We start from the raw sequence: 23,377 nt of genomic DNA on the forward strand, positions 1-23,377 counted from the left end.
GGTAAATGTACATTGCTTTTTTTTCTGTACAATTTCCCAATATAATATGTATGTATACGTACCTGTACGTCCTTTTTATTTTTCTCAAGAGGTTGAGAGAGAGAAATGGTATAGGGGAAAATGATGTAGGTTTACCGTGTATAGTAACGGTTTCAGAATAAAAAGTAGAATCATTAAATTGAAATGACATCTGACATACGCATACCCCAAATTGTCTCCTTTAGCCTTGTCAAAGCAAAGCCTTCAATGGAAACTACCATACTGTTTTATCACCTCCTCTGCAACAGGTGGCAGTGTCCTCAATATCAAACCTGTGCATCATCCAATCGGAACGTCGTTTTAGATAGTGGGCGGGGACTACTTTGACTGCTCAGCTTTCGTCTTGCGGAAGGCGACCAATCAGAGACAACCGAAGCCAGACACCGCCAAGATCAGATTGTGAGTCGCGCTGCCGTAGGAAGGCTAGCCGAGAGTGGTAGAAGAAGCTCACGACGCTTGCTAACTTGTGGAGTGCACCGGTAAGCACGTGTTTTAACACGTCTCTGGCCTCGCCTCCGACATATTTGTGTGTGACACGGCTCGGAGGCTGTGTGGACGTTCTAAAACAACTCGGCGTGAGACCGCCAACTGAGTTTTAAAAGCTAAGTCCGGTGGTCTTGTCAATGACAGCTGTGCTTAGCTCGGCCGCTAGCTGCTAGCGGTCGGCTAACAAAGCGCCGGTGGCTTTTCATTGGTGACCGCGAGTTAGCACTTTGCTAACAAACACAGTAATTGCCAAGCCACCAATGTTGGCAGTTGTCACTGTGTACTTGAGACTAGTTTCTACAAGCACTTCACACTTAAAAAGTGTCCTCGTTGTGAACTTTAGAGTTTCGAATGCGTGCCTCTTTATCGGCAAGGATTGCAAGACAAAAGTGGCCGCTTGAAAGTCTTCGAAAACAAAGTAGTGTAGAATTCGGTTAAGCAAAACGGAATGATCAGGAAGTTCTGTGCATTCAGAACGCGTAAGACTGCTGCAAATACATTATGATGATAGTGTAGCGGTCACCGAATTGGCCACTATTTTTCCGTTGACAGGTGTGCATATGACGATTAAGATCAACGCCGCATCGACCGATTTAAGTCTTGACCAATTCCATGTCACACGCAGTGTGTTTTTTGTCTTTCTGCCGTACTCGCGAATAAAAAAATTAAGTGAACTTGAAATTATTCACAAAAACACAATGCTCCCCAAAGTATAGTTTGACTTTGCTCGCAATGTTTCCTGTTTGCTAAGGATTTAGACCTCCTCTTCCTCCGCTCTCAAATGCCAACAACAACGGCAGCCGTCGAAGAAGCAGCCCTAGTACACTCGTAAGTGCACACAATCTCGCCCGCTTGACTCCCCCTTTTCATTCGAACGCTAGCCCAAACGGATCACGGACTTCTCCACTGAAACGCCGAGGGCCGAAAAACGGGACCTATCTCGCCCATAATGTCTTTCAAAGCGTGCATTAGCTCGCTAGCTAGCAGCAGGGCTCTATCCAGCCATGGTGGGTTAGCGGTATCAGTTAGCTAGCCGCACCTCAACAAAAGAGTGCTTCGATGGGGGGGATACGGGCCTAGCGTGCCGTTACTCCTTCTATACACGTCGTGATATTACTTTTTTGTCCATATTTGTTGTTGCACGTGAAGTTGATATGTTTTGCAAAGACCTGTAGCAGAAGTTCGCCACCTCTCCTCCACCTGAAGTAGGCCCTGTGCGGTCATCACCACTCAAAAGTTCTTAACTTCCTATTCTATGCTGCTACACTGGGTTCATTCTTATCAGCGGGGATCCAAACGTGTACTCCGATCCAAAAAGGGTTTAGGATCAATTTGTATTGTGCCAAGATATAAGGAGGTGAAATAGGTGACTGATCCTCCATCAGGCACATCATTTTTGGGATAAATAACCATTTCTGTAGTGGCAGTAATTTTAATAGGTATATGTGCCATATATGTATTTTAATAAGCTTTGTTTCTTGGGACAAACCACTTTGCTAATTGAGGTGAACTCGTTTTGGAAGATGTAAATTCTCCTTCATGCGGTTCATGGTAATACGTACTTCGGTTATCTACAATTTGGAAAGTTTGCATATACTGTATGTGACACCATCATTATGCAATATATCAAATTATATGTCTTCCGTTCGTTTATAATGAATACAGTGGTACTTTAAATGATTCTCGTGTCTTGTGTGACAAGGAAAAGACTTGTTAGACAGTGATCGTTGCTTTCAACACAACAGGGTGCAATATGTTAGCGTCTGCTGCTGTTGAGCTTCACATTCGTGTCCAGGCATTGCAGAACTCCCCTACACACCGGTGGTTTTCCTATGTCGTGCCTCTATTTCCTCAAAAGTTACGAAATTGCATATTGGTGCCATTGGCTGGGTTCTATCAAAAATGCAAAAGCAGGTTAATGCCGCAATTTCACGGGCTCTGTGTCTATGCAAATGTTCAACTATCTATTTTTTTTTTTTTGTGGAACTTTAAAGTTGGTCTGTCTGTCTCTCTCTCTTAAGGGTCTTAATAGTGAAACAGAAGAAGAAATCCCTTTCCAACTGAAGCTCAACTTCCCCGGTCCTTTGGGATCATGGCTAAAGATGTAAGTGACTATGTGCTCATGTCATGACATTAAGACATGCCCTACTTTGTCTGATTAGATTATGAGGGGATATTATTTAACATTTCTGTCCTTCGCAGGCTGGTCTAATGGAAACAAATGGAGAGTTGAAGGTTTTCATTGATCAGAATCTGAGCCCCAGCAAAGGTAGAAGCTGTTTTTGAACGTAGTTTGTACATCACACTTTAAATTATACTTTAAAAAGAAAAACACATCCACTGGAACCTTTGAAGTTGAAGTATTACAACTAAGAGTTCAATGAAACCTTTCAGGAGGGAAAATACTTATCAAAAGTTGTGCAAAAACCTTGCTGTGAAGTTGGAATTACTGACTTTTGACTCTGAAAATGATTGCTCAAAGTTCTGGATTGCACGCTAGGGGTAGTCCCTTGACTTCACTGTGACATAACGCAATAGTGGCAATGTGAATATAAAACACACTAAAATATACAGTATGACTTGTATTTCGTGATTATACTCAGTATCTGGCTTTCTAACAACTTGTTCTACTTGACAACTGGTCTGAAGCCCTATAAATATATCACTATTCATGTTGCTCTAAAGCCAAACATTCTCCTCGCCAGCCATGTTATTTGTTTACTTTTGATACTCGCACTTTGGAGTGAAGCGTTCCAGCCGCTGTCATGCATTCTGTCATTCAAGACCTGTGCTCCTCTGACGCTGCACATAATTAATAAAAGCAGAATGTAATAACACACCGACAGATGGCCTTTTGATATTTTGTGGCGCCAGGAATGTTTCAATTACGAGGCTTCGAGATGAGACCCAATTACGCAAGCGCATTCAGTCGACAATAACACTAGAAAAAGAGAAATGTAAAATGAACGGCTGTATCAATTATCCTTGTTTTGTACTTGAATTACCGCTAAAGCATGGGGGGGGGGGGGTTGTTTTGTTTTTTTTCCCCCCTGCAATCAAATTTATCGGCTTGCCCCATCATTTTGGTTCCACTCTATTTGTCTCTTCTGTCGGAGCTGGAACAACAGTGCGAACTCATTGCTCACTCTCTCACGTGTCTTGTTAGGTGTCCTGTCTTTGGTTGCTGTCCAGCCTGCCACCGCCCCTATGGCCAAACAGCTCCTGCCCAAAACGCTTGGGCCGTCCAATGTGAATATTGCTGCACACATGCAACATTTGCCACACATGGTAAGTCCTCATTGGCACAAAGTCCTGTCATGAATTTTCCCACACCTGCTTCACCATCAATAAAACAGACACATATACAGGTACATCACACATGATATTATGTTCTGCTCGCCGGCCCTTTCTGCCACGTCTCGCTGTTGTGTAAGCCCCCTCCATTATCATTGCGAGGTGACCTGGCGGGAGAAATAGCTGGGCGTTGATCCTAAGCTTATCAAGCGCTACAGTCAGCAGGATTGCATCCATCATCCCATTACATACATGGAATCTATACATTGTGACAATCAGCTTAGTTATCACCTTGGAAAAGGAATCGAGTGCCTACCTTCACAGTGCCTGAGTTCTAGCACTAGTGATGTCGTCAACCTTGTTTCAAGTACTTCAGTAAGACAATACCTCAACCTTCAAAATACTGTTGAGGATTGATGTGTTAATTGTCATGCAAGTCCACAAATGGTTTTTAATGCATGCCACCTAAGGGATCAAATGTTATGGGCATTTAGTGGTGGTTTTCAGCCCTGCCGCTTACTTGGAGATATTTGTCCAGATTTCCTGAGTCTCTTGATGATAATATGGATGGGAGATGAAGAAATCTCAAACTGTTTTTCAAGGATTCCTCACTTGTCCCAGTCTGCATTAAATAAAAACAGTCACATTATTAATCAGCATGAACATGAAATAACTTCTCTTTGTAGTGTATTTAAGTATTGGTTGAATAGGATTTGCAAATCGGTATACAGTATTCTGTTTGTTTGCATTTCACACAGTGGCCCAAATTGATTGGAAACGGGGTTTGTAGAAATTGTTAACTTGAAGATATTGCTCAACGTATTAAAAGCCTTGCCACAAGTTTGTCATCCACTTAATATAAACACCTGCTACTCTGCGGCGGAGTGACTAAATACACCTGGCCACGATTTGAAGAAATGTGATTGAGAAGGATATGACTGCCCTTTCTTTTCCAGGTAATTGGAACACCCCAGAGGCCAACGGTATCCAACACTATACTGGTAAACAGTCCACACACGCCCAATTCCCAGTTCCTGACTCAGACTCAACCTTCTGATGCCTCTCCTTGGTCATCAGGGTAAGTCCTCAAAAGCACATTGAGGAGTTAATTATTATTTTTTTGTTTGTTTTTCTTTTGGCAAATCACAGCATGGACCGGTGAGCTCACTGTTATTTGCAGGAAGCGTGGTAAGAAAGGTGAGAAGAATGGGAAGGGCTTGAGGCATTTCTCCATGAAAGTGTGCGAGAAGGTGCAGAAGAAAGGAGTCACCACCTACAACGAGGTGGCAGATGAGCTGGTGGCAGAATTCAGCTCGGGTGACAACCTCATGTCACCCAACGACTCGGTGAGAGTTGCTGCTGCAAAATGATGCACACCCACGCACCACACAAACGGGTGGAAACTACAAGGTTCTCTTTTTCTTGCTGATGTTTTTCTTTTAGCATGTATATGACCAGAAGAACATTCGGCGGCGTGTGTACGACGCCCTGAACGTCCTCATGGCCATGAATATCATCTCCAAAGAGAAGAAAGAGATCAAGTGGATCGGCCTGCCCACCAACTCAGCGCAAGAGTGCCAAAACCTTGAGGTACCTATGCGCAATCCTTCCAAGTCTCACAGCATGTCACTTCTGTTGCCTCCTTTGTATAGAAGTATTATTTTTGTCGATGGCAGGTGGAGCGACAGAGGCGGCTGGAAAGGATCAAACAGAAACAGTCGCAGCTTCAGGAGCTCATACTACAGGTAGGAGTGACTGAGAGCCATGTTTCCACCAAGCTGTACCAGAGTTGACAAATGTTACGGATCATCCGTATTTTGTGATGGAAATCACTGAACACCGAACACCTCGTTACGCCCGTGACATTTGTTATTGCAGGTATTTAATAACAAACAAGCCCCCAAAAAAATCTGCATCCAAGCCACTGAAGCTGCCAACGAGCTACTGCTGGCTCGCTCACGTGGCAAAAATGAAGGGGGGCGGGCTGCCTCATTGGCCTCGCTGCAGGGATTAAACCTGGGGATCAATAGTAGAGGTTTTACGGTTCATAAGAAATGTAATGTGTTGAAAGCAATCGAACAATGAACCGTGCATTTGCTTGTCGTTGAACGGTTATACCTACAGTGATCCATGTACACTTGTTCAAGGCAAGTTGTTGTTGTCGCAGCAAATAGCCTTCAAGAACCTGGTTCAGAGAAACAGGCAGAGTGAGCAGCAGGCAAACAGACCTCCGCCGCCCAACTCCATCATACACCTTCCCTTCATCATCGTCAACACCAGCAAGAAAACGGTCATTGACTGCAGCATCTCCAATGACAAGTAGGCCACGTCGTGACCACACACACATTGGCTGCGCATGTTTCCCGTTCAACGCTTGCTGAAGAGGTTTTCTGTTCTTGATTGGCAGGTTTGAGTACTTGTTCAACTTCGACAGCATGTTTGAGATCCACGATGACATTGAGGTGCTGAAGCGTATGGGCATGGCTTGTGGTTTGGAGGTGGGCAAGTGTTCTCCGGAGGATTTGAAAGTCGCACGCAGCCTGGTGCCCAAAGCTTTGGAGCCCTACGTGATCGGTCAGTCACACACGTTTGCTCCTACTTCACATCGAGGTTCACGGTTTTAAAATGATGGCTCTCCTTCTCCAGAGATGGCAAAGGGCCCCATCAGTAGCGTCTACATCACTGGAGGGTCCTCGGCCAATGGAGCCCGTTACATAGCCAGGTGGGAGTCGGCTCGCTTTTTTTCCCCCCAACTTCTCAGTGTTGACTTACTGAGGGCGGATAACATGGCTAAATAGCACGGCTAACGCCAGCTCTTTTTCACTTTGAAGTTACTATATCAAGAAAAGCAGAGGAGTAGATACTCAATTCACAAGCAATAAGTGCTGTACTTTAACGGTTGTACCCGGTACTTTTGATTTTACTTGTGAAAATTCAGTTGTTGTTTTTTCCCTTCACTTTTAATAATATGCCAAAAACAAAGAACACTTGGTTCAATGAAAAAAAAAATATACCCTCCAAATTTCAAAATGATGCATATTGGAGCTGTGATTGCAGTACTGTGACTCATCTCCTCATACCATCAGAATCTCATACCAGCCGATGCCTTCCGCCCTTAGCCTTACATCATAGCATACACATAGATGAACATTGATACCTATAACAAATTATAATCTTCAGATTCACCTAAAAAGCATGTCTTTGGGACGATAATAAAAAGAATAAGTCCTGTCAGGCACATGTCTCACATGAACGAGACAGAAAAATAACATTTAAAAAGAAATCCCAAAACACTAATTTAGTCTGGGTTTTTTTCTTGTCATTAGCTAGCAACTATAAAAGTGAGATCTGTCCCTTCCGTTTATTTTGAACCATTTCCCTCCTTTATCTAGCGACGGCTGCCCCGATGGCACCATGGCATCCAGCTCGAACGACTCTCACTACAGCGGCTCTCGCGTGGAGACGCCGGTGTCTTACATGGGCGACGACGACGACGAGGATGAGTACGACGAGAATGACGACGAAGACTAACCTGTGTACACCTTGCCACTCCAATAAGCACAGTGTCTCAAAAGCGCCAACATGGGAACGTAGAACTGCCGTCGCGCCCCCCCCCCCTTTCCCCCACTTACACACAAACACATGTCTTGCACCCTCCACTTGTCTTTGCTCTTCCCCCTCTCTCCCATGCCTGTTTTTCTGTTTGGCTTTCTCAGGGCTCGACATGAGTATTGAAAGAATGAGGGGAGACGTGCGTGAGGTGCCCCCTTTTGCCTCTTGAATCGCTCGTACATGCACCGCAGTTCTCGGGCAGGGTTTTGTCCCGGGAACTGTAGCGTGCGACCTAACCTAAAAGCTCAAGTCTTTGCGTATTTAGATCATTGTTCTCTAAGCCATCCCATGAGAAACAAAAACAGACTGCTTTTGGAGAACGACAAAAAAAAAAGTGTCGCTACGCCACTGTTCTCTATGGCAGCACGATCTTTAATGTTCACCAATGGTCAAAGTATTTGTTCAAGGAGGCCGCCATGAATTCACAATGGCCTGATAAAATTGGTATCCTGTGATGGGGCTCCATCATGCGTTTTGTTATTGGTTTTATTTTGGTCTGGTGCAGAGGTTCAAATGGTTCTTCCGTTTCTCACTCAATTGAGGTGGTTTCCTTCTGTTTTGTAGGCAGCTGCTTACATTACCTTATTTGCTAGTTTGATTTATTTTTTTTTAATTGTTTTGCATTCCGCAGTTAAGGAATTCTCATGAGCGGCCTGTGTGACACCTTGGTCGTGTTTACAAAATGATGGCACCAGCAAGGTAATGTTTTCCTAACCCAGGTTCCTGATAGGTAAATAAGCTTTGTTAATGACATGTATGAACCCCGTTGATTGTAGCTCATAGTATCCCTTAGAGGCCAGTGATATCGATACTAGACCATCAGACGGTATCCATGTAATTAATGTGTGGTTGTACAGGTCTTTGTATGCTCCCATCAAAGATCTCCTTTTCAAAACTGAGCAACACATGTACTGACTTCTTCCAAATACCCTTTTTCTGTATTCTAATATAAGTTTTCAAATTAAATATAGATTGTTTTAAACGTTTCTGTAAATGGTCTTGAGTAACATGCAATTACAAAACTGGTTTCATTTGGGGATGGCTGTTCTGATTGATTCATTATAAAGAATTGTGCCTCAGTTGTGTGGAATTTACCGTTATCCACGTCGTGGCTTGATTCGGCAGAGACAGGCTGCCTTCTGATCTGCACGCAAAACATTGTACCATGAAGTTCAGAACTTTCTTTGAGAAATCTGTAGTCTCTTCTCGTCACTCTTACTTGGAGAAGCTTATTTAAGAGTCTCAATTGAAGATGGGAGGATTAGGGTAAAAAATTTGAAATTCGAAGTGAACTTAATGCTATGATATTGTACACCAAGTATTCACAATCTGGCACTTTATGATTCAAACAAGTCAGCAATAATATATTTTGACCGTATTTCTGCACCTGTCGTAGTGGTGATGCAAAGTCCAGCCGAAAAAACACTGGTTTTCTGTATTTTTAAAATTTTATTTTTCACTATTTAAATCTGAAATTCTTGAAGCCCAAGATACCACACAAACTTTTGTTAAGTTAGGTCTGGTAGGTAGTTAAATGTTAGGTCTGCATCTGACATGGCTGTGACACAATTCAGCCAACAAACCACTAGTTGACGGTTTGGATCTTAGAATTTAGAACCTGCAGTCCTGATGCCACATGCTAAAAGGCCGAGCAAATGCCGCCCCCAATCTTATATTGTATTTAAAAGTTTAAGCTATTGTTTTCCAATACCTTTTGTAGGAGCCCTCATTGGTCTTATCTCGGATCACAATTAGGACACGCTCAATTTAAAATCTTGTTGTGAAAGTGTCCCCTACAGCCCGTGTCGTTCTGTTCTAGTACGTGCTCGCACTCATTGTCTGGGGCATCGGGGTGTTAGGGGATTACCGAAAGGTGTTGACTCAGGTGTGTGTGTGTATGTGCGCACAGTTGTCACGTCCGCCAACAGCGCCGGTTCAGATGCTGGCGCCATTTCTCTCCCAGTTCTCCTTACTTTTGCTACCTACCCGCCTTGCCATGTACTCTCTTTGCGTGGCCTAAAAATCCAGCATGGATATTGGGGGACTGACCACCGTGGTGGCAAATTCGGCTTACATCAATGCCCGTGGCAGCATCGATGGCTCCAACCCGGCGGCGGCTCGAGACAAGAAGTACCACTCCCGCCTCAAGCTGCCTCACATCACAGTGTGCGAAGGCCTGAAGGACACGCTTGATTTGGGGTTTGATGGCGTCTGCGTGGAACAGCCCATCGGCAAACGTCTCTTTAGGGAATTCCTGGAAACCAACCCAGAGTACCACGGTGCATGTCGCCTGTGGCGGGACATTGAGGACTATGACCTGGCGGAGGATTCGGATCGTGCCAAGAAGGCCTCGAAGATTGTCCAGCGCTACATGGATGCCTCAGCCAAACATTTCTGCCCGTTCCTCTCTGAGAACACCATAGCCAAGGTGAAAGAGGGCCAGGAGGCTGTTGGCGATGACTTGTTTGCAGCCGCTTTGGCCACTACTCTGGACTACTTACGGGAGGCGCCCTATGTGTTCTTCCTGGAGAGCATGTACTTGAAGAGGTTCCTCCAGTGGAAGTGGCTAGAGATGCAGCCCATGGACTCGGATTGGTTCCTGGACTTCCGTGTGCTCGGCAAAGGAGGCTTCGGCGAGGTGTCGGCGTGTCAGATGAAAGCCACGGGGAAACTTTACGCCTGTAAGAAACTGAACAAAAAGAGGCTGAAGAAACGGAAAGGCTATGAGGTAAGTTGTGCTGCTCTCTTTAAAAATTCAATTTGACCCGTTTTAAAAATTTTGTCTCTTCTTTTAATGACGTTTTTGGAAATGTCAGCTTTACAGATGCCACCTCTCCTATTCTCAATCAGGAAAATGCAAGCTCTTCTGTCAATACCTCTGCAGGTATAGCGTCTGTAACGCTGACGTTTGCAGTGCATGTCTGCACCGCCGCAAACCCAAATAACCACGCTGTTCAATGAATAACCTGGACAAAGACAGACGTGACATCTGTATAGGTGATGTTTGCGGTGCGTCTTGACACCACAGCAAACCGCAGTGGCTGTACTGTTTGGTGAATTGCTCTTTACCGATGGCATACATCTTGGCATTTAATTTTTCGGTGCATGGCTAATCAATGCAAACCACGGTATTATAACTCTTCTTTAAGTTCCACTGCACGAATATGTAGTGGCTTTTGTTGCTACTGCTACTCATCTTTGTCCCTACATTACAGTCGGCTACGGTATTAAGCCCTAAGACAAGGATAGAGTGATTAGTCGGGGCTTTACCGAAAAGCTTTTCTGCATGGAACTGCTTGGCGCAGTTATGTATTGCCCTTGTCTATGGCCAATTGATGACCAAGTGCTTTCAAATCCACATTGGCAAATTGTACTTTTCATCCAGCTTCTCCCTCCTCCTCCCCTAGGGGGCGATGGTGGAGAAGAGGATTCTGGAGAAGGTCCACAGTCGCTTCATTGTGTCACTGGCTTACGCCTTCCAGACAAAGGAGGAGCTGTGTCTGGTCATGACCATCATGAATGGAGGGGATCTCAAGTAATTTCATTTTCTCAAAATGCACAAATGATGCCATGGGCCCGCTATCACCTTTGAGTAAATGCCTTTTCTATTGGTATGCTCGCCAACTGTTTCACTTTTTCCTGGCCATATGTGCCACAATGTTCATTCAAATCATGAGATGTTAAATTGTCATGCAAATATGTTCCAAGAGGAAGCTAGCCTTTGCAAAGGCAATACTGTCTATTGCATCTGTCTTTTTCTTTTTTTTCATAAAACTTAGAAGGTTGTGCTGATAGTTTAACTGTCAAGCAGATGCAGTTTAGATGTACAGAAGTGCTCTTGATTCATTTTCTTTAATACCTCACCTGTTGCAAGGCAGCTGCTCAAATTACACTGCTTAAAAAAAAATTGGACCATAAGCGCGTCACACCCAGCTTTTAAGATAAACTTATTTAAGCTTGTGTTTTACGTGATGAAATCACAAAATGGAAGGAAATGTGAAGCGTTTCTGCCTCGAATGAAAAGTAATTAAGGCTCAACCGTATGTGCTCGTATCCGGGTCTATATATGCTTAAAGTGATTAAAACGGACAGCTTTCCCTGCACCATTCCATCAAATCATGAGCTTGTTTACGACTGACTCCAAATGAACTAGAAAAGCATTGTCGTAGATGACCCATTTTTATCAGGTAACCGCATAAAAGTTGTCCCGGTTTGACTCGACTATCTACTGTATAAATCAACTTGTGCCTTGTGTGATGAATTGATGAAGCCTACTCGGATGAGAGGCAAAACGGCGCTCAAAAAAAAAAAACACTGCAGGCTATTTACGCTAAGCAGCACATTTTGGGATATGGCTCTGAAAAAGTTGCCTGCTGCCTCTCTTCTTTGAAGGTATCACATCTATCTGGTGGATGAAAACAATCCAGGCTTTGATGAGCCAAGAGCCCGTTTTTATATAGCTCAAATCATTCAAGGTATGGAGCATCTGCATCAGAAGAGAATCATCTACAGAGATCTCAAACCCGAGAATGTGCTCCTCGATAATGACGGTAACGCTCAAGAATCGACGTGACAGTAAACACCTCTCTTTGTCATTTAAGTTTGTAATGATCGATGTCTCTGTTGGTAGGGAATGTCCGTATATCTGACCTGGGTCTCGCCGTGGAGTTGAAAGAAGGCAAAACCATGACCAAAGGCTATGCTGGAACACCAGGTAACTCTTGAGGATCCCATCTTGAATCACAATTCCGTATTTTTCCCCAAATAGAGCCCTTTACGCTTATAAATGTACAGTGTTTCCTCACTTATCGCGGTTAATGGTGACGCTGCCGCGATATGTGAAAATCGGCAAGCAGAATTGCCCCTCGGAATCTTTGTGTAAGTGTATGTGGGCACCAGCATGTTTAAAATATGTAAACAGCATATATACTTTACACATTTGAGACAAAGTCTACAGCTGTACACTTATTTATTTAAATCTTCAATTATAAAACCTTATACAGAAATTAACATTCATCTGCATTGCCTTGTGAGAAAGACAGAAGAGACTTGAGTTACTCTCACTTTACGTTCTGACGGTGATAGAGAAATCTATGGGTAAAATTGTATCATGTTTAAAGTTTCATTTAATTTGGGCACTTCTAGACGTTTGGGTGCGTATCCGGGCCCCGAAATGCCTGTGCGCAAAGGCGTTGGCCGTCTGGGCGGAGGGCTTTTGAAGTCCACAATTATCACGTCAAAGCAAGGGGGCAAACAGAGGGAAGAAGGCTAGACTAGGTCACAAAGTGGGAATAAATAATTCGGGAACAAAGCATTGGTGAACATCAAAAGTCGGTTTGAGAATGCCTGTCGCGCCCAGGCGACATTTGTCGTCTGCAACTTGATTCATTGTAGACCAGACAGAAAGGCGTCAACGTACCCGTGGTTCAAAGCTTAAATCAAGGTAACCAATCACTACCGACTGGGGGCGTGGTATGCAAATATCAGGGGCAGTGTTTTTCTTGTATTTTGCATTTGTCAAACAATAAAAGTTCAAACTGGCGGGCAGGGAACTCTGAGCGTGATTACCGGGGCAACAACCGTCGTTCGCCCTCAGAGATCCCTCCCGCCGTTAATGAAGACAATTTTCCCCGTGTGCCGAGTTATTTCTTTGTCCGAGAAAAACTCTGACAGACGGTGTAGCCGCCTTTCGTCTCCAGCTAGCTCCTGGCTAGCTATGCCCGCAGCAGCCGATGTGTTTATGATAAGACAATTAATCGGTATTGACGTGCTGCTTTTTTTTCCAACAATGTAGTGAATCCACGATAAAAAGTGCGATATATAGTGAGGGATCACTGTACATCAATTAACCGAGTGGAGTGACCACTTGGAAAAAAATGCTGCCCCTCAAATAGAAGATTCCTGGTTTCCCCTGAAGGGGGCGGGGGGGCTGCAAGCCTCATGCAATATCAGGTTGTGCAAATATGTCAGTTTAGTAAAATAAACACCACACCTCAGTTAAACTTGCCCTAGGGGGAAAAAATCACAGTCTTTGCTGACCGTGGAGTATAAAAAGAATCAATTACTCTATTTTTAAGTGGCTGAACATATTGAAATTGGACATTAGACGCCTCCCCTCTAATAGAAGCCTACTACTCGTTGCCGGTGACTCAATAACCTCCCCCTGCGACGATTTATTTTGGGTCATCGTTCCACTTTGTGTCTTGCAGGCTACATGGCGCCGGAGATGCTGAAAGGAGAAAAATACGACACTTCTGTCGATTATTTCACTCTGGGTGTGACTTTGTTTGAGTTCCTCGCCGCCAAGAACCCCTTCAGGAACAGAGGAGAGAAGGTTGCTGTTAGGGGGAGTGAAACCCCCCTCTTTCAGAATGGTTTGCCCCAGCAGCACGCGGGGAAGTGCGTGCGCTTGTTTGTACGGCCGGCAGTGTTGAATACAACGGCACATAACGAACACGCCGGTGTCCGGTCTCTCGTTATTCTGCAACAAACATACAGAGACAGTTGCTTGCCCCTGTTTTGACATCAAAGCGCATGACCCTCGGGTTAACGTCTTTGCTTTGACTTTTGTTCAGCTCGAGCGCGAGGAGATGAAAGAGCGAATGCTAACCCGGGAGGTGATCTACACGGACAAGTTCAGCGAGAATGCCAAGTCGCTATGTAACGGGCTGCTGGCGAGAGAAGTCGACAAGAGAATCGGTTTGAAAAACGGCTGCTGCGACGAGATTCGAGCGCACCCTTTTTTTCGTGACATCAACTGGAGGAAGCTGAATGCAGGTACATAATCAAGTTCAAGATTTGATTCCCACTTGGTGTGTACACTCATATCACGAAAGTCAGATCTAATATCTTAGTTACTTTAACTACAAAAGAGGCAGGAAATATGACTGCTCAGTTTAATTCAGACTAACCACAATAATATGTTTAAACTTGGGGAAGAAGTATGGTACACCCTGGGCAGATCACAACAGTTTTATAATATTTAGAATATTGATATTTAATAATTTGTGACAGAAGTAGTGTTATAATTCAAAAATAGACACATTTGCGTATAAAAATGTAATTTTAATACTATTCTTACCTTTGTATTAATTGATGAATGGTATTCATATTCAAGTTTATATATCTACATATTTCGAAATACTTAAATGCAGTAGTGTTCATTTATTTGTATTTTATCGTTATTATATTCTTAAAATAATATCATTAGTGTAGACACATTTTTTTGCATTTGAAATGATTAAAATTGAAAGTATGTGATGTGATGTGCATAGTCACAATAATAATCTTGAAATTTCAATGGCAGAAACATTGAACTCATCTATTATTATAAAAATTCCATGAAATAGTTATGATTCACAAATCAGAAGGTTTTTGACTGAACAGTCACTTCGTTGTAATTAGCAATGTCTTTTTATATTTAGAATTTGCTGTCAATATGCATATGTTCTACATCAGAATGAAAATCGGTCAATTAACATGACACTTAAATGGTCCAAAAATCTGAGTTTCCTCAATTGCTCAACTTTCGCATCATCGTTGAGTTGAATTGAGGGATTATACAGAGTATGAATGAAATAACATGGCACTTAAATGGTCCAAAAATCAGAGTTTCCTCAATTGCTCAACTTTCGCATCATTGTTGAGTTGAATTGAGGGATTATACAGAGTATGAATGAATAACTAAAGGGGTACAAAATGAAATCAATCAAATCCCTTCCAAAGGCATCGTTCCCCCGCCGTTCATTCCGGACCCCAGGGTGGTGTACGCCAAAAGTCTAGACGACGTGGGCGCCTTTTCCTCGGTCAAGGGCATCACGCTAGAGGACCCGGACCGGAGCTTTTTCGACGAATTCTCCTCGGGCAACATCCCGATCCCCTGGCAGGAGGAGATGATCGAAATGGGTGTTTACGGCGAGCTCAACGTGTGGGGCCCCGAGGGCGGAGTCCCCAATGACCTGCGCAGGGAGTCCATACTAGAGCAGCCCAAGTCGTCCACCTGCTGCGTGTCCTAGCGGGTCACTCGACAGTGATGACTGAAATGCACAGGGACTGCCCTTGATTTTTTTTTTGCGGGATCTGCAGACGACGGTAAGCAACAGCGAAGCGGATTGACAAGCGGGAATGCCTGTCAATGTGATATGCTGATCAAGTCCTCGTTGTGTGTGTCTGTTTCTTGTGCTCCCTGAAATTTATGACAACTGTTTTTGTTTCTTAGTAATTACTGTATTCTGCTCTACAAAATGCTGGTCATGGACAATCCAAAGACGAGGGACCAGATGAATAGTTCTGTACTGTAAGATTCATAATTACATTTTTTTGTGAGGAACAATGTAAGGCAAATATCCTTGTAGAGAAAATGTTCTGGGCAGGTTTAAAAAAAAAAGTAATTATGTACTCTATCAAATTGTGTTTCAATAAATCTAGCAGTTGATGTGTGGAACTTGGTTTTTTTTCTGGAATGTAAAATCAAAACAATTGCGCTTATTTTAATATGAGGACATCGAATATTCAAACTATTCCTGGATTTTAATTTTTTATTTATTGATTTGAATTTTTTTTATATTCCTGGATTCTGATTGCATTTCTTTGTGACTGTTAATTTTTTGCAGTCTTCCGACATAATTCTTGTAGCTAATTTTTGAAGCATTAAGTCTTACGTACTTAATTCTTGTACTTTTCTGACTTCATTTAGTAGTCGGACTATTTCTATAACTTTATGAATTTTAGAATAAAGTGCAATCTACCTCCGCTTCAGTAGGTGGCGCTCTCATCAACATTTTGGGAGTTTGAACAATATTAGTTATTTGGCAGATTTATACTTCTTTTTTGTTTTATACAATAAGGGTACAGTGTTATAACGATTTTTGAGACAATTCTTAATTCTTGTCATTTTTATAACTTTGAAATTTTTTATTTTTTTTTTTTAGTGTGGAACTAATTTTACTAAATGTAAATCGAAAGCACGTTTAAATATCGAAATTTCCTTTCTGATTGTCACTCCTTGGCGGTGGCCTTGTAAATCCTCACTTCCTGCTGCGGGAACTCTGCAAGCAGCGTGGCGTGGAAAGTTCTCTGGAAGCGTTCGGTGAACCTCATGTCGGACTGGAAGCGAACTTTGTTGGCCCACAGGAGGGTGCTGTCGCCCCCTGGCGGACAGAAGTGGCACATTGTGTCCAGCAGCCCGTCCAGGTCTCCGTGGGGATAAACCACGTCTGCAGCTAGCACGTAGTCGTAGCGGCGGGTCGACTGGGGGAAGTCTCGTGGGTGGTGGCGACCCCAGGTGAGGGTCGTAACTTGCGGCGTGTGTCGTGAACGACCCTCGGTGTTCCGAATCAAGTTGAAAGACAGATTTGGTAAAATGTCGGGAAGATCCGTCGCTGTCACCCAAGCACCTTGATCAGAGAAGCAAAACGAGATAGTGAAAAACGTGTTCTTATGATTACGGTTAAATGTCTTTTCTTTTTTCATCTTCGATAGCAATACCGACCATTTACTACTTTATTTTTGTGACCTTACAACTTTTTGAGTGGTAGTACAGTATTATGATTTTATGAATATTTATACATTCAATTTAATCGAACACTAACACTGCTCCCGCAACATTACAACTTTTGATTGATATTAGGATTTTGTTTTTGTTCGAACATTGACTTACAACTTGATGAGTTTTTAAGATAAGATAAGATAAGATATCTTTTATTTGTCCCGCAATGGGGAAATTACAATCATAATTCAGAAAGGAAAAAACGCTGGGTAGGGAGAGGGAAAAAAAACCCACGCTCGAACTATCCTCTTCCGAGGATAATTTAAGTCGAGGATAAAAAAAAAGACCCTAGCACATAAATAAGCATATGACAGTTACAACAAGTCACAAGACATAACATGTAATAAGGGGGAGGATGAATGGGAAGGGGGGGGGGGGGTTGAGAGGGGTAACCGTGACGCGGCCGAAATGACCAGCTCCACGGATTCACACGAGCGCTCTGCATGTCAAACCACGTCACGGGGGAAAAAGAATCGGAGCGATGAAGACGGTGATAACAAGGATGTGTATCCGCGTGTGGTCGTCCAGTTATGTATGTGTATGCGTGTGCAGGTCATAGCTGTATCGTCGAGGTCTGCTCATCGTGAAGACAGTCCCGGCTTATCAGTCCATGGCCGAGAAGGAGGGGGCGGTGGGGGGCCCTAGACTCCGTGCGTATTTCCATCCAGGGGAAAGGCCAGATAGCGTTGTTTGTTTTGGAGAGACGGCCGCCAACAATTCCAGACAGCCTTGAGTCCTTGGTCTGTATCTCCTCAGTGGCGCCGATCAGTCTGATCCAGAAATTCTTTCCGCAGCGTGGATTCCAACGTCTCCATGGTATTATCGATCGCGCGGAGTCGCTCCAAAAATCACAACAATATTGCGATTGAGCTCAGTCACCGCTTGAGTCTGAGTGTTGGACATTCGCGCCAAGCCATCCAGAGTGACCGGCAGCTTCTTCACTTCCAATAGAGCCGCTCCCGTCGGTTGAATCTTGCGATAGAACAGCAAGCTGCCAACACCAAACAGCAGCATACCTGTTATCAAAAGGCCAATAATGTAGATGTCTTCCACATCCTCCACGGACAGTACTGTCAGGCACACCGGTCTCCACTTCCTCCATGGATCCAGGGCGTATCCGGCAGCAAGTGTCCCCGGAGGGCAAGCAGGCTCCCCACTGCCCGCTCTTTTCGTCGAAATTTTTTTGTCAATTACATCGAGAGACCAGCCAACTAATTCCATGGTTAGCTCTTCGGATGAAAACACGGTAGGAGGCTAGGGAAAAAAGTTGGACAAAAAGACAGCACAAGAAGACTAAGTGGCGAGCAGGGAAAAAAAAAAGGTGGGGGGGGCAGGGAGCAGAGCAGAAGCGTCCGCCTGCACCTGCACACGCATACACATACATAACTGGACAACCACACGCGCATACACATCCTTGTTATCACCGTCTTCATCGCTCCGATTCTTTTTCCCTTGTGACGTGGTTCGACATGCAGAGCGCTAGTGTGAATCCGTGCAGCTGGTCATTTGGGCCGGGTCACGGTTACCCTACCCTACCCGCCCTCCCCCCCTTCCCATTCATCCCCCCCTTATACATGTTATGTCTTGTGACTTGTTGTAACTGTCTAATGCTTATTCATGTGCTAGGGTCTTTTTTATCCTGGACTTAAATTATCCTCGGAAGAGGATAGTTCGAGCGTGGTTTTTTTCCCTCTCCCTACCCAGCGTTTTTCCTTTCTGAATTCTGATTGTAATTTCCCCATTGCAGGACAAATAAAGGATATCTTATCTTATCTTATCTTAATTTGAAAGAAACGCTTAAGGTGCAGAGGCTTCTGAGGGTCAGATCTTACCAAGCAAGCTCACCACTACTGACAGCAAACCGGTGCCTGCTCCAATCTCCAGCACCGCTTTGTCCATCAGGTTGACCTGTTGCTGATTGTTCTCCAGGTAGTGGCACAACGCTAGTGCCTGCATGAAAAGCAACACACTTAAAAATACAATGGATCCCCACTATTTGTGGGGAATAGGGACCGGGCCGGCCTGCAAATAGTGAAAATCTGCGTATAGGTGACGCTGAGTATGAATGCATTGAAAGTATAGCGATACATTATAAATTTTAACCCCTCCTCGAATTTTCAAAACCAACTTACTCCAGGCCAGACGAGCGCGCCAAAGCTATCCGTGGACTCCCGGATGCAGATGCGATGACCCACGAAATAGAAGGCTTCTTTTTGCATTGCATCATAAACGCTTGACTCCCAGACATGCCGCTTCTCCACCGCTGTCACTTGACAGTCTGATGACACACACACACACACACACCAACAAGAGCCAAAAGTGAACATGATAATTGAGCTTATATAGAAATGCATACCGGACGTATACCGTCATCGGTGCCTCTCATCCTTTCATTGTGGATCCCATCACCTGCCGCGTTCTCCTTCTCAGGTTGCTTTCGAAGGACTGTCGAACTAATTGAGGAAACTCCCTCCATGGAAAACTGGGAAACTGCAAAGGCGCAACTCCATCACTGAGGTGCGTCCAGTTGAGATACCGTGCATGCAACACAATGAAACTTCACAATGCTTTTTTCCCAATATTCAAACAGATTTTTAGGTTAATTTTACAACTTTAAAATTGAAATATTAGAACATACACCTGGACTCCCACTGCCGTTTTGGCAGTGTAATAATGTGAAATTTTTGAATGTCCATTTGCATGTAGAAAACTGATACTGTTCATCCTCCCGTTTGTTTTCGGTGCCGATTCCCAGATTGATGATGTATGCTTTGAGTATAAGCTCACGAAAAGCCTCGACGGTTTTGGAATGAACTGGACTTAGTGTGATAGTCCCTGTGGTCGCCAATGGACTGCCCCCGACAAACACAGCTGCTTTAAGCCCTCCACATCCATGTATTTATTTACAGCGTGAGCGCTGACTGCAGTTACTGTCTTTGCAAAACAATTAATACCCCATATAAAACATCATCTCACTCATTCGCGTGATTCCCCTTGAAATGCATCCCATCGTGTGCATCATATGTAAAATGAAACATACCTTTTGTGAAGCAGTTGACCAGAACCTTCCTCCTCGTTTTTGACTCTTTCTGCGCCTCTCGCCCTTGCTCTCGTGTTTATAGACTGAGGCAGCACCATGGGACACGCCTCTAACCTCTGCCGGGGAGAGAGGATGCCTCAGCATCATCTTCATCGTCATCGTCAACATTACATGCTTTAGATTTCCTATTAACCTGAATTATAATAATAACAACAATTATTATTATTATCATTATTATTATTATTAGTAGTAGTAATACAGTAGTAGTAGTAGTATTTTATATATACTTTTTTACATCATTTAAATATGTTTATATACTTTACTCTTGGCTGATATCCCGTATTCTTGCATCATGATTTTTTTTTTCTCCCAATATATGGATCGTGGAAACAAATATTTAATTGGCAGCTTCATAATATAGTATTACCTAATTTTTTGAGAAGAATAAAAAAAATCGGGCGGCCCGGTGGGTCCATTGGTTAGTGCGTTGGCCTCACTGTGCAGTGGTGCAGGGTTCGATTCCGGCTCAGCCTTCCTGTGTGGAGTTTGCATGCTCACCCCGTGCCTGTGTGGGTTTTATCCGGGTACTCCAGTTTCCTTCCACATTCCAAAAACATGCGTGGCAGGTTAATGGTACACTCTAAATTGTCCCTAGATGTGAATGTGAGCGCGGATGGTTGTTCGTCCCCGTGTGCCCTGCGATTACCTGGCAACTGGTTCAGGGTGTCCCCCCACCTACTGCCCAAAGACGACTGGGATAGGCTCCAGCACCACCCGCGACCCTTGTGAGGATAAAGCGCACTGGAAAATGGATGGATGGATGGATAAAAATATCATGGCACCGTATGGCAAATAAAATAGATATTTTATATTGTTGATAAATAATTAAATGTGCTCACTTCACACTATAATTTCTTTCACTGACTGTCAGAAAAAAATATGCCTTTGCACTTGTAAAACAGATGGCTATTAGAAATACAAACATGATATATATTGCTGACGCACATATTAGTTTGTGCAGGTGTTTCTAAAGCTGTGCGACTGTGAACGGCGCTGGCAGCTGTGTTGTGTTCACCAGGAAGACATTTGAATGAAGCCCGCGAATTAGTGGTGCGCCATCAAAGCTTTAAGCTTTGTGCACAGGCCTGGAAAGCAAAACACACAAACTGTGATGATGGTTCGTAAGCCTGATAGGCTGTGCGTGCTACACACACACACACACATAGATCTCATCTGACAACATAAAATGTCCTAATATGACAGATGGCAAGCATTGGTATCATCAGTGAGTTTCACTTTGTCACAGTCATGGAAAAGGCATGTGTAATAACCAGTCAGGGCATTAGCAGCTCTCCTCCTCTGCGGAATTACAGGGGGGCTCTATTTCAGTTGTCTGCTGCTGCACGATGACTGATTTACTGCCACAAAAAAAGTCACGCTGTTTTAATTGCTTATTTGTGACGAACCAACAATACATGATTCTATAAATATGTTCGTCATAAGTCCTGCATACAGTTCACCGCACAGTGGAATCATGCTAGTCACCAGGGGTGGGCAAACTTTGGTGCTTGACACATCCATCCATCTGGCTTATCCTCAATAGGGTCGTGGCTGTGTTGGAGCCTTTCTCAGATAAATTACGGGGCGGAGGGGGGCCGGGAGCATCTTGGAATAGTTTGTGCTCCATTAGCTGCCAAACTAGGAACGTAGTGCCACCACGTGGACACAGACAGGCATTGCACCAGTTGTCACCTAAATGCACTCTGCTGCATTCACGTGTCCAACCTGGGCTCCTCTTTGCTTTGTAAGACAAAAAAAATAAAAAAAATTCCATAACAAAAATGTATAGAATGAATATGCAATACAGTAATGCAGACATGTCACACCATGTGGCAAAACGAACAAAAATTCTGACATCATGTTTGAGTGTTTTAAAAGCAGACGATAAGCGCCAACTGTGACACAAGTGTAACAAACACTTTGAACTCCCCAGTTTCTTTGTTTTAAAACTTCATCCAAACACAGCATTGTGAACGACATAGACCAGGATACTTTGCACTGTTGAGCCAAAAACAACGCATGACAATAAAGTGACGAGCCAAGACTATTTCTTTGTCACTGCTGTTACTCTGCCCCCCCCCCCCCCCATAACATGAGCTTTTTCTTGACGATATCGTGAGTAATGTCAGCTTGTTTATATCACCAACCTTCCCCCAATACCGTGCTAATTATTGTTTAGTTATGTTTGGATATCGCTACATTACCAACCTTCCCCCAATACCGTGCAAATGATCGTTTAGTGATGTTTGGATGTTACATTAGTAGTGATGAATGACCAACATTGGGGCTTTACTGATGATCTGAGAGGAGTTGAGAGGTCTCATTTAAAAGTATATCCGTTTGGTTATTTTGTAGTGACCCCAGGTGGCCGAGAGGAGCAGCAAAATAGCCATTCAATTCATGCGGTGTGACAAAAAAATGTTTGGTTGAATATTTGAGGATGATATCACTTTGTTTTTGTGGAGCTCAACATTATGGATTGTGCTTAAAGAAACATTACAGCATTTTCTTTTTTTTTTTTAAAGTTGAGGCCTTGCTGGTCCTGCCCCACCACCACTCACTCAAACAGCATACTTGCGTTTGGTACTTTTATTGCATGATACTTTTACCCCCTTCTCATGTAGCTAAATAAGGCAACCAAAATATTAGGAACGCTTCTCCACCCTAGTTATGGAAGTCATTTAATTTTGCAGCTGTACCTAATGTGGTGGCCTGATGATTCGCTTCCAATGGGATTTATTATGTGAGGATGGACTACACGCCTGTGCAAAGGGTCATGTGTGTGTGTGTGTGTGTGTGTGTGTGTGTGCGCGTGTCACAGGACGACAGCTGACCGAGTAAACAGGTGCGGCGGTGAAGATTTGGTGCGTTTGTAGCCCCCGTCTTTTTGTGTGCGCGCATATGGCCCCAAATGTAAGCATGTGGCACAGGCAAGCAGCGCACGCGACAATGGGCGCTTGTGTGGGCCACGCAGGAGGGGAAACCCAATCCGCAAGGACACGGTTGGAGCTTGAGCAGCAGCTGCTTCTTCTTCTCTGTTTCTTCTGCTGCACCAAAACATGGCGATGACACCAGCAGGCCCCCAGCATGACCAGCTGGCCCACCTCCCATTTCATTTTCGCATGCAGACATACTGGACAGGCGGACAGGCTATCTAGCTAGCGAGCTATTTGTCTGTCTGTCCTTCTGTCTGTCCATCCGTCCGTCCAGCTATCTATCCTTGTATTGTTTTCCTCTGAGAAGTACCGCAACTTTGAGTGTAACTGGAATTTTCAGCTCTCTTTTTTTTTTTTTGGTAA

General features: G+C 43.9%; 3 protein-coding genes across 3 annotated transcripts; 2 read left to right on the forward strand and 1 right to left on the reverse strand.

Moving 5' to 3' along the window:
* The first annotated feature begins 369 nt into the window (after positions 1-369).
* On the forward strand, positions 370-8,413 carry LOC147198242 (transcription factor Dp-1-like). The gene is made up of 13 exons (XM_086124436.1): positions 370-518; positions 1,277-1,353; positions 2,547-2,629; positions 2,728-2,794; positions 3,692-3,813; positions 4,776-4,897; positions 5,000-5,165; positions 5,263-5,409; positions 5,496-5,564; positions 5,987-6,138; positions 6,227-6,393; positions 6,466-6,541; positions 7,212-8,413. The coding sequence occupies exons 3-13, from the start codon at positions 2,618-2,620 to the stop codon at positions 7,348-7,350; spliced, it is 1,239 nt and encodes a 412-aa protein (XP_085980562.1). The 5' UTR covers positions 370-518; positions 1,277-1,353; positions 2,547-2,617; the 3' UTR covers positions 7,351-8,413.
* Positions 8,414-9,304: 891 nt separating this feature from the next.
* Positions 9,305-15,874, forward strand: grk1a (G protein-coupled receptor kinase 1 a). Its single transcript, XM_086123868.1, has 7 exons — positions 9,305-10,159; positions 10,839-10,966; positions 11,824-11,981; positions 12,062-12,145; positions 13,641-13,765; positions 14,007-14,208; positions 15,157-15,874. The coding sequence occupies exons 1-7, from the start codon at positions 9,461-9,463 to the stop codon at positions 15,444-15,446; spliced, it is 1,686 nt and encodes a 561-aa protein (XP_085979994.1). The 5' UTR covers positions 9,305-9,460; the 3' UTR covers positions 15,447-15,874.
* A 554-nt stretch (positions 15,875-16,428) lies between these two features.
* On the reverse strand, positions 16,429-19,473 carry LOC147198244 (methyltransferase-like protein 21E). Its single transcript, XM_086124099.1, has 4 exons — positions 19,346-19,473; positions 19,111-19,256; positions 18,811-18,928; positions 16,429-16,826 (listed from the first exon to the last, which is right to left on the reverse strand). Exons 1-4 carry the CDS (start codon positions 19,452-19,454, stop codon positions 16,429-16,431), a joined length of 771 nt encoding a protein of 256 aa, XP_085980225.1. The 5' UTR covers positions 19,455-19,473.
* Positions 19,474-23,377: the final 3,904 nt, after the last annotated feature.

Source organism: Hippocampus guttulatus, chromosome 11 (assembly GCF_054856545.1).
Source record: "Hippocampus guttulatus isolate MCC_2025c chromosome 11, RoL_Hgut_1.0, whole genome shotgun sequence".
Classification (NCBI taxonomy): Eukaryota; Metazoa; Chordata; class Actinopteri; order Syngnathiformes; family Syngnathidae; genus Hippocampus; species Hippocampus guttulatus.

Excerpts from the sequence above, each read along its gene's own strand:
- LOC147198242 (XM_086124436.1), top strand. Across the intron at positions 2,795-3,691 it reads GAATCTGAGCCCCAGCAAAG|GTGTCCTGTCTTTGGTTGCT; the intron begins GTAGAAGCTGTT and ends GTGTCTTGTTAG. Across the intron at positions 5,565-5,986 it reads TTCAGGAGCTCATACTACAG|CAAATAGCCTTCAAGAACCT; the intron begins GTAGGAGTGACT and ends TTGTTGTCGCAG.
- grk1a (XM_086123868.1), top strand. The coding sequence starts at position 9,461 with ATGGATATTGGGGGACTGACCACCGTGGTGGCAAATTCGGCTTACATC. Across the intron at positions 10,967-11,823 it reads ATGAATGGAGGGGATCTCAA|GTATCACATCTATCTGGTGG; the intron begins GTAATTTCATTT and ends TCTTCTTTGAAG. Across the intron at positions 13,766-14,006 it reads TCAGGAACAGAGGAGAGAAG|CTCGAGCGCGAGGAGATGAA; the intron begins GTTGCTGTTAGG and ends ACTTTTGTTCAG.
- LOC147198244 (XM_086124099.1), bottom strand. The coding sequence starts at position 19,454 with ATGGAGGGAGTTTCCTCAATTAGTTCGACAGTCCTTCGAAAGCAACCT. Across the intron at positions 19,257-19,345 it reads GATGAGAGGCACCGATGACG|ACTGTCAAGTGACAGCGGTG; the intron begins GTATACGTCCGG and ends GTGTGTCATCAG. Across the intron at positions 16,827-18,810 it reads AGTAGTGGTGAGCTTGCTTG|GTGCTTGGGTGACAGCGACG; the intron begins GTAAGATCTGAC and ends TCTCTGATCAAG.